The sequence below is a fragment of the Rhinolophus hipposideros genome (genome assembly GCF_964194185.1).
Source record: "Rhinolophus hipposideros genome assembly, chromosome: 26".
Classification (NCBI taxonomy): Eukaryota; Metazoa; Chordata; class Mammalia; order Chiroptera; family Rhinolophidae; genus Rhinolophus; species Rhinolophus hipposideros.
In genome coordinates this window covers 24,197,020-24,209,950 of record NC_138072.1, presented here as the reverse complement: position 1 = coordinate 24,209,950, position 12,931 = coordinate 24,197,020, and the positions used below count along the sequence as shown (strand labels likewise).

At 45.0% G+C, this 12,931-nt stretch overlaps 1 protein-coding gene across 2 annotated transcripts in view; it reads right to left on the bottom strand.

Annotated features, from left to right (window-relative positions):
* PCNX2 (pecanex 2) overlaps nucleotides 1-12,931 on the bottom strand; it is a 223,058-nt gene that overhangs the window by 70,362 nt on the left and 139,765 nt on the right. For both annotated transcript variants that reach the window (XM_081038977.1, XM_081038978.1), the window contains 2 exons: nucleotides 9,086-9,194; nucleotides 4,020-4,149 (listed from right to left, as the gene is read on the bottom strand). In XM_081038977.1, coding sequence (XP_080895103.1) covers nucleotides 4,020-4,149; nucleotides 9,086-9,194 — 239 coding nt within the window. The remainder of the gene's footprint in view (nucleotides 1-4,019; nucleotides 4,150-9,085; nucleotides 9,195-12,931) is intronic.

Genomic DNA, 12,931 nt, shown 5'->3' with positions numbered 1-12,931 from the left:
AAGCAGGAAAGCTCTATCTGTCTTTCAGGGAGCTGTTACGTGTGTCTTCTTATCGCTGTAGCATTTTCCATTTTATAGAAGACTCTGATGTATCAAAACAAAGTCACTGTCAGTGGGACTTTTCATCCTTTTGGGCTGAAGATAGTTAACTCCTTTAGAACCAAGGGACGGACATGAGTCCAGTACTTTCTAGCCTAAACATCTGTTTCCTGTTAATAACAAAGTTTGGTTATTTAGTGATTGTTTATGTATAAAGAGAAGGACGATAAATCATAATATCAGACTGTGTTTCTAAAGCTTTTTAAAATACTCTGACATGAGGGGATTTATAAACACAAGACACTATTACAGTGCATTTGCTGTCGTTGCCTGCAGTTTAAGTGGAGATACCAGGCAGAGCTCATCAAGCCAGATTTTAAAGCCCTTATTTGTCAAGGGAACATCAGTTTAACAGTGAACTTTTTAACAGTGGCTTTCCCTTCTCTTTTTTTTCTTCTCTTTTACGCAATATTTCCCTTCTCTTTTACATAATACTGTCAGACTTAATTCATTTAAGAAATAGTTATAGAACACTTACTGTGTGCATGGCCACAGAGCCACAAAGATGAAGCATACACAAGCCCAGATGTGGTGGTACATACAGTACATACCTATCATGGGAAGACTTTACTGATGGCCAAAGAGCAGTTGATTTTCCCAAGATGCCTCGTATGATCCCTGTCATCCTACAAGTCCCCTGACCCTCACCGCCCATCCATCCATAGGTGGGACATAATGCCCCTTCCTGTGACTGTGGGTGGGTGTGGATGGGACGTGGGGCGGTGGAGGAAGGGAAGGGCATAGCCCAGGAAAACCACAGTCTGCACTGTATAAAGAGGCTAGAAAGCGAGATGAAGACCGAGGTGGGTCCACATCTGTGCTGCCCAATATGGTGGCCTCTGGGCACAACTGGCTACTGAAATTTAATTAAAATTCAATAGAATTAAAAATTCAGTTCCTCGGTCACACTAGCCCCGTGTCCAGAGCTCACAGCCACGTGTAGCCAGCATGGCTCACACTGGACAGGCAGGTATGGAGCACTTCTGTCCATGCAGGACTTATTCAGCCAGCGTGGGCCAGTGTGGGATTTCTCCTTGTTCCCTAGGCAGCAAAGAGCTACAGGGTTCTGAGATAGGACATAACCTGGTACTGAGAGTGCTAGAGAGCAGCTTAGTTAGGTCAGAAGACACATGTGTCTTCTGCCCCGTGAGGAGCTGCGCTGGGGGCAGGGAGTCTGCGGATTTCCAGACAGCCCAGCCTGGGGAAAGGAGACTGGCCACAGTTGTCAGGTAGCTGGTGATTCACTTAGCAGTTCCTCAGAGTATTAAAATGGCTCCATTTCAGTGCTGGGCTCCCTGGAGACTTGCAAAAAACAGAGCCAGCTTTAGAAGGCCTGAAAGAAAAACCAGAGGATGGAAAGGGAGACAGGAGAGGAGGCCAGGGGGAGGGGAGCACGTGCCCTCACACACCTCCCAGGTCGGGCCTTGGGGACCTGGGCCCCCACGTGGGAACATGTACTCTCCAAAGCTCTGGAGGAGTTTTAGCCGGCCTTTTAATGTGATGTGACGTGACACATTAAAGGAAACAATTACACATAATCAATTACAATAAATGCTCCTTTGTATCAGACTGAGGAAAAGATGCTAAGACCCACTGTGGACTCTCAATCTCAAGAACACTAGAAGTTCCCAGTATTGGAAATAAAACCCAACAACAGTTTCAGATAGAATGAGCTTCCCAGAGCCTTCGCAGGCATCCCGATGAGATGTCCTGCCGTTTCCTCTCCTGGGAACCACCACCCTCACTGCTCTGTATTCCATCACTGATCTTTTAGGCAGAGGGGACTCTGGATCCCGAAGCTTAACACAAGGTGACAGCAGACCTTTAACAGACTGGGTTTTGCATCAGGAACTCTTCCCCCAGGGGGGCCAAACATTTTCTCCAACTTGGCTCCTTAGGCGAGATCTGGCAAAGGCTGGATCTCCTTACACACACCCACAGACCCTGATGTCCCCCGACACCTGTGCACGGGCCGACCAAAGGTAGGCCCCTCTCCCACAGGACGATGGCTACAGTGAGGAAACGTGGACCACGGCAGAATCAATTCTCTGTGAGAATGAATAAGGAAGCAGAACTGCTGCTCTGGAAGCCCAGGCTAAACAACACAGACACCCTCACGTCGGGGCTGAAAGGATGGCTGGGTCCCGGAAGTGAGGCGGCTGATAGCAAAGCATGCCACTTGCTCTGCACAGATGTTGGGGGGCCCCTGAAGTAAAACCTCCCACAAAGATTCCTTCCTTCCCCTTTCTATCTGGACACTAGCACCCCTCCCTGCTCAACGGGAATGTCTGCTGCTTCTATCACATCCTGTCGGGCCGGGAAAACTGGCTCCTAACTCATCAGAGAACAGGAGACAGGAAGACATCTTTTGTCCTGAAGACCAAGTTTAAAATATCTTGTGCTTTCCCGTGTACTACAAAGCACGAGAGAGTGCCCCTCCTCTTATTTACAACCTTTGCACTGGGATTTTCAGAGCTACAAAAAGCTCCTTAAATTGTTTCTCCTAAAAAAGCTTAAAGATGAGTGGATGCTGGTGGTTTACTCTTATTCTCTAGAAACATGCACGGTATCTCTATAGACAAATGCAAAAGGAGACTCTTGTTTATGTGTAAAATTCAAGATGACATTCCTTGTCTTGCAAAAAGCCCACCTCTAAGAGAACAGGAGGAAACTACTGGGAACACGAGGTCTTCCCCACCTCCCCATGTCCCGCTGGCTGCTGTGGGCGCTTTGACTTGTTTCGCCGGGGCACCCCTAATGTGAGCTCACAGGGGGTGATGCTCGCAGTTGTGGGAATACTTGTCAGCAGGGGCCAAATGGGAAGCAGTCCGAGAGGAACCTCACCACCATAGGCTCACACAGCGTCTCCTTTGCTTAAGGCTGGTCGAGGTGCTTTATGTGTCCCCCTGATTTTCCAGAAGGGAAGAAGGAGGCCTGAGGTCACCAGTGTTAAGTGGCAGAGGTGAGGTGTGAGCTCAGGCAGGCTGACGGTGCTGCTGCCACCCCCAGAAGGACGCACGTATTAGGCTCACATAAACCGTCTGGCGGGAGAGACAGAAGCTGAGGACCTCCTAACTCAATGTTGGCCTCTGTGACACAGAAAGGGCACACTGTAAAGAGCCAGAGCTGTGCAAAATGAAGATGGATTCGGGTTTATATGGCACAGCACAGGTATGGCTAATGCATTAGGGCCAAGAAGATCTTAGTGGGATCCTGCCCCCGGCCCACACAGCGACTCCTCTGCCCCCAGGAGAGGCCAGGCCGCTCAAGGCGCTTTCCGCCTCCTCCTGCTGCTCCCAGACCCTTCCCACCCACACCATTAAGAGTTCTTGAAAATCACTTAGTGAACCATCATTCCTCTCTTCTCCCCTTCCCTTAAAAAATGACTGCTCCTACTCCATCACTGTGCTTGAGAAAATGTATGGCCAACCGGTCCAAACAGTCACAAAGGAGTGCATGCCTTCTACAAGGTTAGTGGTGCTCGGAAACACTGGAGGTCTCCTTTATGCTGAGCTGTGACGTGTGTACGTTTGTACAGGACACTGTATTTAGAGTGCTCCCAGAGGGAACACATGCCACCCAGGGGCCATCCCCGCATGTCGTAGGACATGACGATGGACTTACACCTTTCTTAAAGCAATGGCTCGCATTCGTCAGTGACAGCCCATGTTGCTTCACAACTGGTGAAACCTGGGCTAGTACCTGATTGCAAAGCTGTGATCAGTCATGTTTTTTCCAGACCCCGGAAGCCCCTATGCTGAGTCCATGAACTTGGGAGGCACCCGGACACACACTCTACCCCCCACCCAGCCCACAGCAGAGTGAAGCAAGAAGGCTGGACCTTCGTGTAGAGGAAGGTCAGGAGCAGCCTGAAACACAAGTCTTAGCGGAGCCAGTTTGCGTCAATTTTAGGACCTTACTTGTAGTTTTTCTCCCAGAATTTCACTGGCCTGACATACGAAGTGATGAAAATGACACTCCCAAGAAATGGGCTCAATGGAGTAGAAAAGACTGACGTGACAAATGTCTGAAAGAAAAGCATGGCAGAATCTGAGAATTTTGAGTTAAGGCAAACAATTTTTTTTATTGTTCTATTTCTAAATATCATTTAAGATTTTAACTAGTTTACATTAAAGCCATTTTCTCATCAAGAAAAGAAAGAAGGGCACATACTTGCTCTATGTACATATTTGGAACTATAAAACTTTCAGTAGTATTCTGCGAGTTATCATTTCACCACCATGAAATTAAATGACTCAAAAATCCCAGCAGTCTCTGTATATTTCATGCAAAGATTTAGTATCTCAGGTTTAAAAATAACAGTTTCTTTTTAGTAAGACATACTAGCTGAACAAAACACATGGTGGTTCATTTACTAAAGTACTAAGTAGCTTTATAAATAACCAAAATCAAATGATATTTTTTAAAATAAATAATAGCATTGTTGGGAAAGTCGCATGTCTGTTTCTCAAAGAATGTTTTCCCACTATTCAAAAATATATATGCTTTATTATACATTAACGCCAAAGGCTCAATTCAAGTCCTGTCTGGATTTTAAGCTAAAGACAGATACCCGTGAAGTCGCAGCAGTTGTGGGCCACGTCACTTCTTTTGCACTCTGTACGGGTTTTTCACTTATTGGTACACCTCACTTTTACACACCCAAGTTGATAAGAAACATAATTGTTCAATATAAAAAAACAGTACTGCTGTAACTTTTCGCTTAATCCCAATTGGTCTCTGGAAATCTGGGGGAGGTCCCAGAAGGGCTGGTCCCTCCACTGTCTCACCCCATCATCAGAGAACTTCTCCCAGCTGTCAATCACATCCACATCACTGGTACAGGGGTGTGGGCAGGACCCATGCAGTTGGAAGAGCAAGAGGGAATTGAGGTGGCAGAGGTCAGTGGGGGCCAGACTGCTCAAGTCTTACAAATGCACATTGTCGCTTGTCCCCTGGGGTGAGGGCTTGGAGTGTTTTACTACAGGTCTGATCTGATCTACTACAAGGCTGCCCTTCCCACCTGGAGGGGACATGTGCCTCTTTCTCACTGCTGCACAAATGGAGGTCTTATTTCTTTAGCCCCTGTTCAAAAAGTTCCAGCAGACAGTAAGAAGGAAATGCCTGGCACAGTGAGGAGGATCTGTGTCTCATTACAATCAGAACCTAGGAGAAGTAACTCAGGCTCCAAAGTGCCTTTCAACATTATCAGTGGCTTGGCTCAAGTTATGGGACAAGGGAGGAGTGGATGTGGGGATCTTTAGAGCCCCACTTACAAATAAGCACAAGACAGGGAGTGAGCCTTGTGCTGTCTACATTCACATTTTCAGGGATTTAAGCTCAGAGTTTTGCCTCAGGAGTAACTGTGACTTCTTATTTATTTATTTACTTACTTGCTATTTACTTCTAAAGACCTTCAGGAGTGACATGACACATCCTCCATTAATAATCCATTTTGGTGTTGAATTGTCTGAGTATTGAAAAGATCACTACCGTGTTACCATTTAAATCCAATTCCTTTTATTTTGACGTAGGTTTAAATGGAGAACTACAGAACAGTATGCTACTGGGTTATCCATTATCACCCATCAGTTTCCTCTTCATCTGCAAACTGGAAATATCTACATACCCAGGGTGACAAGACGTACCAAATTAACTACACCTTGTCACTGGGAGAGAAGGGAACTGCATGGGAGATGTCACTGAGTAAAGGTACTGAAAAAATGTGAGAAGGCAGTGTGGGGTGACAGGGGAGTCCCGGGTAGGAGGAGGGCAGAGGGGTGCAGCCACACCACCAATGACAGAGGGCGCTGTGGGGCTTGCGGGATGCTAGAGGGGCTGACATTGCTCTGCTTTTCAATTCTAAACATTTCCCCAAAGATTATGTCGTCCATTTCATAATGCCAGAAACAATGATTCAGAAATTAAGGAGTAAGTGAGGGAGGCAGTGCCAGCCTATAAATAAAGTTCATGGTGGTAGACAGGTCAGAGGTAGCGCAAGAGTGAATAGATGGCTTCAGAGGTCATTTTATTTAGGGAAGATCAATAAGGAAATACAGCACGCTTGGGACAAATGTGAAGGACTGTGCCCTGATGCCAAGGCCCTGCCAAGAAACTCCTGGACAGCAGGCACACGCAGCCATCTTTATTTCTAACTGAGAGAGCCAAGGGGTCAACCGCAGAGGTCAATGGTGACACCTTTAAAAGCTTCTATACTGTTCTGTAGTTCTCCATCTGAGTACATGTAAAATGAAAACATCAATGTCAATATTTTAAGTTAAAAACAAACAATCACCAGAAGCTCAAAAGGATGTGTACCAAGTAGAAAGCTGCTATTGCAACACACACATTTAACAGAGCTAATCCGGCTGAGTCTAATTATTTGAAGACAATGGTCTTGCATGATCTCTATACATATTAAAAGGGTGAACATTCTGGTCTTTCCCAGGGGGTTACAAGCTCAGAAAATAACAGAGGCTACCGAGGGAGAAAACATGCTCGTACTGGAAAAAGCAATTTACTAAACAGCGCCCTGCTGGCCTGAAAGCTAATTCAATTCCAAAATGGAGCAAATTAGTGCCCTCTCAATGCCAGGATGGAACCCACAGCTTCTTAATACAGTGATAAATAATTAATATTTCAAAATTACTAAGACCCAGGGCTGGCAGTTAGGTACCTGACAGCTTTCCTTGGTGGAGGATATATATATATATATATCTCTAGTTTCCTACACTACCTCATTATATTCTGCATGGCATATTGGACTCCAAATAGCAAGTGTCTACCTTTACAACTGCTCAAGGACGGGAAGGTGTCCTTGGGAAAGGCGGAGGGGAGCTGAGGGCCCCGTCAGCTGTCACACAGCCACAGCAGTCTGGCTCCATGGTCACTCTCAAGGCTCTTATCTTAGCAGAAGGGAGGACCTGGAAGTCACCGACAGAGACAGTTTGAGGAGCCAAGCACAGGGTTGGCTGCGTGTTCTAAAACAGACCTACCAAACACCCAGGAGAATCTACACCTCAAATGTGTTCAATTTCTCCAGAGAATGAATGTGCCCCTCGTGGAAGTCCTTAGATTGAATGCGCACTCTGCAATCTGAGAGATGCTAATTCTGCGTGGATCTTTGCAGGAGATATTAAGCGCCAGATATAACGCTTGCATGTGGGCACTCCACGCACACGTAGGTCAGGCAGCTGAGGGTCACGGCTGCCAGGCGGGCCTTCCTTCAGCTGTGGAGCAACCCGGGGAAATCAGCGTCCCTGAAGTCGCCTCACAAGGTGTAAACAGGCACAAGCAGTGCCACCGCTCTATCTGCGGCCAAAGTTTGGATAAAACGGGGAATCAGAACTTCAAGTGTGAAATTCTCAGTGGAACTCCTCAACCGCAAATCTGCATCAATCTAATAATTTTCATTTAATAAACTGGCTTCAAATTCTAGACAGGACAGAATACCTTAGGCACACTTCAGAAATAAATAAAAATCGCCTCATTCTTTGTTTTAAAGGACCCTGTTTAGAAAAGCTAAAATTACTGTATTACAGAAAATGACTGCAGTTAAAGGGAAAGGGTGGTGCAGGAGCTCACGCTTTCGCCACGTTTTTCTCTTAGCTTGTTCTGCCAAATAACCTTGAAATACTCTAGAAATATCAGCGAGGGTCTAAGAATAGGAACACTGAACAATGTACATTGTGCGGCAGGCTCTTGGTATGCCTAAATTTTTTTTAACACATAAATATGGAGAACATTTTTATTTTTTTTAAAATCTGGAATATTATCACTTCATGATGAGCCCAAGTATGTTTCCATTCCTGTACACAAAGTTCAGATCCCAGAGACTCCCTGTGGCTGTCCTAATGAGCCCTACGTAAACTGCATATGAAAGACTGAATAGTTCTTAAAAGGAGCCCACAGCACACGCCCTAGGATGTCGGGGCCTAGACCTGGGGTCACGCCCATTAGGGGATACGGATCAGCAGGGAGGTTCGTGAAGGTGGGGTGATCCCAGAGTCCGACCCTGAAATGTGATTTTCAAAGCATCTGCTGGGCTGAGGGACCTGCTTATTTAGCAAACTCCTCCAGCACTGCCGGTGCAGAAGGCCCTGAACCACACATACCCAGGGAAAACCAAGTTAGAAAGTGTAAAATCAGAGGAAGGAAACCTCTGAGGGCAAATTTTAGGCCTGACTCATGAATATTTTTGTTTAATTTCTCTCTTCAAGACGATTTCTAGTCTATACCCTCCCTCCTCCCCAAACATACACAAGCATGAACACACATCCACACACATGCACATATACAGCCGTGCACACGCATGTGCACAAGCGCACACACACACTTTACTGCATCAAACTGATCTTCAGAAGTAGCATCTCGAATTTGTTTTGAAGTAAATTAAAACTAATTATCATGACACAACACTTAAACACATACGAAGAAACCAAATGAAACTACAAGTGATAAAACTAGGCTCCTTGGCTAATAGCAACCACAAAACAAAACCACAAATTATTTTTTTAGTCTTCAAAAATATTTGGGTAATTCTATCTGTATCTAATTTTGGGTTTTTGAATATCACTCAAGTATATGACAATCAAACTATACCATAACACAATGTTATATAATCTGTAACAATGTGAGGAATTCACCAATCCTATCCACAATGTTTAAATACAGCAAACCAATTGGCACTATTTTGTACAAGTCAACCATATCATTTAAACAGACAGGATGTCTTAATGCAGGTCTGGGCATGGGAAATGGAAGAACCACAAAAAATAAAATAACTCCTGAATATGCATTAAGAAGCAGGCATAGTTCCAAATTAAGAACCATCTTTTAAGGCTAAATGGCCTAAAGGGAATCCAAAGTGCCTCCCCGCCCCCCATTCAAAAATAATCATAAAGACTTTAAAGTCCTTTCATTGCCAGGGGTCAAGGAAAAGCTTGCGTCGGTGAAATGGGGACGAAAACAACAGCAGAAAGGATACGAGGAATTGCAAAGAGCTGAGCAAACACGTGGAATGAAGAACCCCAAGCCATCTGCCAAGGAGCCACATATGTTATGACGAACTGTAACTTCAGAAGCAGGTCCCTGAGCTGAAAGCAAAAGAAGAAAAAGATTCATCAGAGATGACAGCCACAGTGGCAGTGATGTCAAGGTCATTTAAAGCCTGTTACGTTAGGAAGGGGCGGTGAACATCCTGTTTGCCCTCTTGCTCTTACCTTCCTTTGTCCCATACGGTAAGGCGGCTGCGGAAGGATATTTTAAAACAGCAGCAAGACTGTGAGAAAATAGTTTGTGTGGTTAATCGCAGCAGGCTGATTATTTCAGCCACCAGACGGATAGGTACCTCTGCCTTTCTCCGAGGAACACACAGCTTGGTCTTCCTTCCGTCATTCTGGGTCACTTAGAGGGAAATTCATTAAAAACCTCTCACCATCGACATCGTTCAAGTTCTGTGTATTAAATTACCTCTTCAGCTGCCCTTGCTGGGGAAAATAGCTCCACAGCATTGAGCTGCAAGGTACAAAGGACTTGAGACACCGGATAGGATGTCATTTGTTAACTTGTCATTTGTTAGACAAGCCAGAATGGGGAAGTCTGAGTTCTGAGGAGAAGCAGGGGGTGGGGGGAAGAGACCTTACGGGACCGTGGATGAACACGAAGGGCAAATGCTTTCAGTGGTCTTAGGGGAGAGTCAGAATAGGAATGTGCCAGGCGGCATGGAGAAGAGTGGAATGCCCTGGCTGTAGACGTCTGTCTTGTGGGAAGGAGCGCCTGAGGAATTCCACATGCAGATGCGTACCACTGTTGCTTGTACATACTGCCAGTAAGGATCCTGCCAGGATGTTCTCCCAAACTCCACGTACACTCCCCATCTGTAATGCAATGCTCCTAGACTGGCTAGCACACAGGACGATAAAATACATCCACCAATCCCGTGGATGCAAAAAGTGGGGAAAACTAGAATTCTTAGTTAGGCTTCATTAGGTGTTTGTTACATAGAACATCAGAAGACCACAATGAAAAGAAGACAAAGGTTGGGGAAGTAGGGCCACTAAGGAAAGGTTCAAGGAACAAGGACAACTCAACCCTACAGTGAAAGGCCAACCTTGTGATTTTGGACCAAAAGATAAGGTTACTCTGAATTGTCCCATGAAAGTGTGATGGGGTAAAATGAGGTTAATTAGAATCCTCTCCAAATCTTCCTGTCAATTTTCTTGTCGCATCATATTCTCATAGATATTCTGATTTTAGAGAAAAACTTGAAAGTGGAATTGTTGGACAGGCCACACAAGATGAACCAAAGGTAAGAGTTTTCTCAAAGGCACAGCAGACATGGGGTTCTTAAGGAGTTGGAAGCACCTGGTTATGTAGGAGAATCCCTAGGGTCTAAATATGTCCACTAGGGACTCTTGTCACAGATCTAGCAATGACAAATCAGAGAGAAGGGGGGGAGGGGGAGGGGGGGGAAGAAGGGAAGGGAAGGGAAGGGAAGGGAAGGGAAGGGAAGAGGAGAGAGCAAGAAAGACATGAAAGAAATAACATAGGAAAGGTGAAAAATAAGGGATAAACGGAGGAGAGAGATGATATGATTGGACTTAACGAACTGAAAAAGTGTATGAATTCTGGGAGAAAAACAGATGCTAATAACTTTCCACTTTCTTTTTCTGTCTTGCATCAACTACAGAGGGCTGATTTCAACGAACTGCCAAGTTCTTTCAGAAAAGCCACTCAGTTTTAATCCTGGTTTGGTTTAAGTTTCCTGAATCCATTCCGGATGGGACTCCACTGCTCCCAGTGTCTCGGAGAGTCTGACAAGTGAGAGAACAGCAGTTTACTCTGTTACGTCAGCTTGAGGTCACATCTCTTAGGTTCACATAAAAAACAGTCTTCTCTCCAGCACCATATTTTTTTTTTTTACCAGTCAATAGGTGACTTGTACAGACTGAGAGATTGACAGTTCTAACACAGATTCAAACGCTTGACTCACTTCTGTTAAGTTATGATTTCTCGTGCTCGCTGCGGCAGCACATATACTAAAAAAAGAAAAATATGATTTCTTCTAAAGGCCAATATCATTTCCTTCCATCCCCACCATTAACCCAACCAGAAGAGGAACATTCTAATTACAAAAGAGGGGACATTCAAACACGTGAGTCTAGATTACACCCAAAGCAAAAGTTCTGAGAAGCGGCAGTGGGTTCTCTCGCATTAAGTTGCTCATTTATGCCTAATCAAACTCTCTAAGACAAAACACCTCTGGATTCGAAAACTTCTAGTCACCCCACTAAGAATTCTTAGTCTATGTATTAAGAATTAGCCTTGTGACTCATGCCTAGGTAAAAACTGCAGGATTACCTTATGTGATGTACAACCCCTCCAATGCCCTGAAAATAAACCACGGCTTATGGAAAGGAAACTCCTGTTGGGTTTTCAGGGTATGACTGTATCCTGGGAGGTTTTTAAGCCGCCTTTTGAAAAGGCTGATAAGTAGGTCAGGCATAGCAACTACAATCAGACAGGCAGCCCCAGGGAAAGCCTCATTTGCAAGTTGAAAGCTCTAACAAGTTAAACTTTGTACATTGTGATTAAATGAATCTATTACAATTATTTTTTGCTTAGCACAGCGACTTGTATTTACACATAAGCAAAACCAGTAATCAGAGACACCAAGAGACCTTGCCACCAAGGCCCCAGGTATCTCCGCTCTCTTCCTATGTCTTTCCATGCCTTGGTGTTTTCACAAACATTGTGAAGAATAAAACACAAGCTTTGTAAAAGATTTTCAATACGCAGCTCATAGAATAGACTCTGCTGTTCTCCATCATGGAAGAAGCCAGCTCTTTATATACTTAGTATCCCCCCACAACACAGTAATTTATTGCTCCTCCACAGCCACCAGAAAAGCACGTACTGTGTCAGATGTCAACACAGCACCATGTTTAACAATGATGGCTTGAGGGCACGGTGCCAGGGGTTGAATCCCGGCTCACACCTATCTTGGATGATAACAGTACCTCCTCACGGGTCGTTTGAGGATTAAACGACTTCATCTTTCTTAGGACACAGAACAGTGTCTGGCAACTGTTAGTGCAATAGGAGAGTGTGATAAATAAATGTCAGAACAAGTCTTATTTTGAGGATGTACTTAGCTCACAATCAGGAAATTCTAGATCCCCCTCCAAAACTTACTAAGTCCGGGTCCTCTTAGCCTTCAGAGGAGGCCCAAGTGAAAGCAGAAGTCAAAGTTCCCAATTTTCTATCTGGTGATATTCCCACCATCAAGTCTTACCACGTGTCTCCTCGAGGCCAAGGGCCTTTGTGAATGACAGCAGCGGGAAAACCTGCTTGACATGCAGCAGCTAAAGAGCTGTCCTCTACCTAGGCCTGACTGCTGACAGTAAGGGGCAGGGTCACTAGTGTGGATGTGACAATTCCGGCTGCAGCCACTCTCAGGGACCTCTTCTCCACTGCACAGTGATGAGGGGTTCTGATGTGTCCTGGAATGCCTTTTTCAGTACACACACCCAATTAATAAATACGACACCACCCTACCAGCCTGAAGACACTCAAGTGGATCTCACAAAGACTGGATTACCATGCTGCTTGCGTGTACAGCTCCAAGGAGATTGATAAGGTTACATGCTTTATTCCTAAAGGTGTGACCCAGGTTAAAAAGACCCAACTTCATAGCTTCCTTTTAATACTGTGTCCTTCTCTTCAAGGGTGACATCAGGTGAAAGAATGAAAAATTTGTAACGTCAAAAAGTAAAGTCTAAGCACAAAAGGAAACCTAAATATGAAGCGTCTATGAAGAGTCATTTCAGGT